The sequence below is a fragment of the Petromyzon marinus genome, chromosome 80 (assembly GCF_048934315.1).
Source record: "Petromyzon marinus isolate PM22_M1 ecotype Great Lakes invasive population chromosome 80, UKy_Petmar_22M1.pri1.0, whole genome shotgun sequence".
NCBI lineage: Eukaryota > Metazoa > Chordata > Hyperoartia > Petromyzontiformes > Petromyzontidae > Petromyzon > Petromyzon marinus.
In genome coordinates, this window is record NC_133746.1 from 8299280 (window position 1) to 8304279 (window position 5000).

Here is a 5000-nt window from a genome sequence, read left to right on the forward strand (position 1 = left end):
GGGCTGAGCTATGGTAAAACACTCACCACTAACACTCACCACTCACTTCACCACTAACACTCACCACTCACTACCACCACTACAGCATTCACCACCACTCATCACTCAATCACTCACCACCACTCACCACTCAATCACTCACTCACCACTCACCACCACTCACTCACCACTAACACTCACCACTCACCACTCAATCACTCACCACCATCAATCACTCACCACCACTCACCACTCAATCACTCACCACCACTAACACTCACCACTCACTCACCACTCACCACCATCACTCACTACGACCACTCATCACTCACTACCACTCACCACCACCACTCACCACCACTCACCACCACTCACTACTCACCACCATCAATCACTCACCACCACCATCACTCAATCACTCAGCGCGGCCTCTTGCCTGGTCCGCAACCTGTCACGCTCACCCTCCAACAGGGCTGAGCTTGATAACACTCACCACTAACACTCACCACTCACCACTCACCCACTCACCACTCAATCACTCACCACTCACTCACCACTAACCACTCACCACTCAATCACTCACCACCACCATCACTCAATCACTGAGCGGGGCCTCTTGCCTGGTCCACAACCTGTCACGCTCACCCTCCAAAAGGGCTGAGCTAGGTAAAACACTCACCACTAACACTCACCACTCACCACTAACACTCACCACTACTCACCACTAACACTCACCACTCACTCACCACTAACACTCACCACTACTACTCACCACTCACTCACTCACCACTCACTCACTCCACTCACCACTCACTCACCACTACACTCACCACTACTCACCACTCAATCACTCACCACCATCACTCACCACCACTCACCACTCACCACCACTCACCACCATCACTCAATCACTCACCACTCACTACCACCACTCACCACCACCACTCACCACTCACTACCTCCACCACCACCACACCACCACCCACCACCACCACCACCCACCACCACTCACCACCACTCCTACCACTCACCACCACTCACCACCACCACCACTCACCACCACCACAACCACACTCACCACCACTCACCACCGCCACCACAACCCACCACCACTCACCACTCACCACCACTACTCACTACCACTCACCACCACCACTCACCACCACTCACCACTCACTACCATTCACCACCACCACTCACCACCACCACTCACAACCATCACTCACCACCACCACTCACCACTCACCACCATCACTCACCACCACCACCACAACTCACAACCACTCACTACCACCACTCATCACTCACTCACTCACTCACCACCACAACTCACCACCACTCACCACCACCACTCACCACCACCACTCACCACCACTCACCACCACCACTCACCACCACTCACCACCACTCACCACCACCACTCACCACCACTCACCACCACCACTCACCACCACCACTCACAACCATCACTCACCACCACTCACCACCACCACCACCACTCATCACCACTCACCACCACCACCATCTCACCACCACCACCACTCACCACCACTCACCACCACTCACCACCACCACCACTCACCACCACTCACCACCATCACTCACCACCACCACTCACCACCATCACTCACCACCACTCACCACCACCACCACTCACCACCACCACTCACCACCACTCACCACCACCACTCACCACCACTCACCACCACCACTCACCAACACTCACCACTCACTACCAATCACCACCACCACTCACCACCACTCACCACTCACCACCACCACTCACCACCACCACCACTCACCACACCACCACTCACCACACCACTCACCACCACCACCACTCACCACCACTCACCACCACAACCACCACCACTCACCACCACCACTCACAACTACCACTCACCACCACCACTCACCACCACCACTCACCACTACCACCACCACCACTCACCACCACCAATCACCACCACCACTCACCACTACCACCACCACCACTCACCACCACCACCACTCACCACCACCACCACCACTCACCACCACCACCACCACTCACCACCACCACTCAAAATCACTACCACCACACCACAACTCACCACCACTCACCACCGCCACCACAACCACCACCACTCACCACCACCACTCACCACCACTACTCACTACCACCACCACCACCACCACTCACCACCACTCACCACTCACTACCATCACCACCACCACCACTCACCACCACCACTCACAACCATCACTCACCGCCACCACCACACTCACCACTCACCACCATCACTCATCACTCACCACCACTCACCACCACTACTCACTACCACTACCACTCACCACCACCACTCACTACCACTACCAGTCACCACCACCACCACTCACCACTCACCAGCACTCACCAGCACTCACCACCACTCACCACTACCACTTACCAACTCACAACCACCACTCACCACTCACCACCACCACTCACCACCACCACTCACCACCACCACCACTCACCACCACCATCACCACTCACCACCACCACTCACCACCACAACCACCACCACTCACCACCACCACTCACACTACCACCACCACTCACCACCACCACTCACCACCACCACTCACCACCACCACAACTCACCACCACTCACCACTACCACAACCATCAATCACCACCACCACTCACCACCACCACCACTCACCACTCACTACCATTCACCACCACCACTCACCACTCACCACCACCACTCACCACCACCTCTCCCACCACCACTCACCACCACCACTCACCACCAATACTCACCACCACCACTCACCACCACCACTCACCACCACCTCTCCCGACCACCACTCACCACTCACTACCATTCACCACCACCACCACTCACCACCACTCACCACTCACCACCACTCACCACCACCACTCACCACCATCACCACTCACCACCACCACTCACCACCACCACTCACCATCCACCACCACCACTCACCACTCACCACCACCACTCACCACCACCACAACTCACCACCACTCACCACCACCACTCACCACCACTCACCACCACCACTCACCACTCACCACCACTCACCACCACCACCACCACTGACCACCACTCACCACTCACCACTCACCACCACTCACCACCACTCACCACCACCACCACCACCACTCACCACCACCTCACACCACCACCACAACCACTCACCACCACTACCATTCACCACCACCACCACCACTCACCACCACCACCACTCACCACTCACCACCACTCACCACCACCACTCACCACCACCACAACCACAACTCACCACCACTCACCACCGCCACCACAACCACCACCACTCACCACCACCACTCACCACCACTACTCACTACCACTCACCACCACCACTCACCACCACCACTCACTACCACCACAACCACAACTCACCACCACTCACCACCACTCACCACCACCACCACTCACCACCACCACTCACCACCACTCACCACTCACTACCATTCACCACCACCACCACTCACCACCACCACAACCACAACTCACCACCACTCACCACCACCACTCACTACCACCACAACCACAACTCACCACCACTCACCACCGCCACCACAACCACCACCACTCACCACCACCACTCACCACCACTACTCACTACCACTCACCACCACTCACTACCACCACTCATCACTCACTACCACTCACCACCACAACTCACCACCACTCACCACCACTCACCACCACCACTCACCACCAATACTCACCACTCACCACCACCCCTCACCACCACCTCTCCCCACCTCTACCCCCCACCACCACCACCACCACCACTCACCACCACTCACCACCACCACCATTCACCACCACCACCACCACTCACCACCACCACCCCTCCCCACCTCTACCCCCCACCACCACACAGCCAAGCACGTGCTCTCCCCACTCTGCGCGTTGCTGCCACCCATCGTCAGTGGAGGAGGTGGAGGAGGTGGTGACGAGGTGACGAGCACGTGCCTCTACTCGCTCTCCGCTCTCATGCTGGACGAGGCCGCAGCCCGAAACGTCTGCCGCACGGGGAGCCTCAAGAAGATCTACGGCATGGCCACCGACACCAGCGGGTAGGCACACAAAGACAAAGGTCCCCCGTGTAGCCTCTAGCAGGGCTGTAGGGGCAAGTGCTGTTAGTAGCGAGTAGCAGCAGCACCTAAACACAGACAAAGATCCCCCGTGTAGCCTCTAGCAGGGCTGTAGGGGCAAGTGCTGTTAGTAGCGAGTAGCAGCAGCACCTATACACAGACAAAGATCCCCCAGGTAGCCTCTAACAGGGCTGTAGGGGCAAGTGCTGTTAGTAGCGAGTAGCAGCACCGCCTATACACAGACAAATATCCCCCAGGTAGCCTCTAGCAGGGCTGTAGGGGCAAGTGCTGTTAGTAGCGAGTAGCAGCAGCACCTATACACAGACAAAGATCCCCCGTGTAGCCTCTAGCAGGGCTGTAGGGGCAAGTGCTGTTAGTAGCGAGTAGCAGCACCGCCTATACACAGACAAATATCCCCCGTGTAGCCTCTAGCAGGGCTGTAGGGGCAAGTGCTGTTAGTAGCGAGTAGCAGCAGCACCTATACACAGACAAAGATCCCCCGTGTAGCCTCTAACAGGGCTGTAGGGGCAAGTGCTGTTAGCGAGCACCACCTATGAAGGCTACCGGCACTGTGGCACACGAGGGGGTGGGTGGCCAGCACCACGCCCGGCCGCCTTTGTCTCCCCGGTGGTGGCCGTGAGCGGGAATCGAACTCGGGTACGTAGCGCAGCGTAGCGCTAACCACTACACCCACCGCTCCTCATACACACAACACTCACAACCGCCATTCGCCACTACGTGGCGGTGACGTCACCACGACGCTTGTGCCAGGCCACGTGCACCTTGAGGCCACGTGAAGTGTCGAACGCCCGCTGGCAGGAGGTCACGGGGCAGACCCAGCAGGTGCCACGGGTCGACTGACTGAGATGAGTGGCTGATGCATCACCTGTGCCCCCTACTG

The 5000-nt window shown here is 57.8% G+C and overlaps 1 protein-coding gene across 1 annotated transcript in view; it reads left to right on the plus strand.

Annotated features, from left to right (window-relative positions):
- Window positions 1–5000, plus strand: part of LOC116958693 (plakophilin-2-like) — a 69069-nt gene that overhangs the window by 57753 nt on the left and 6316 nt on the right. The window contains exon 11 of the mRNA XM_076057223.1: window positions 3886–4081. Coding sequence (XP_075913338.1) covers window positions 3886–4081 — 196 coding nt within the window. The remainder of the gene's footprint in view (window positions 1–3885; window positions 4082–5000) is intronic.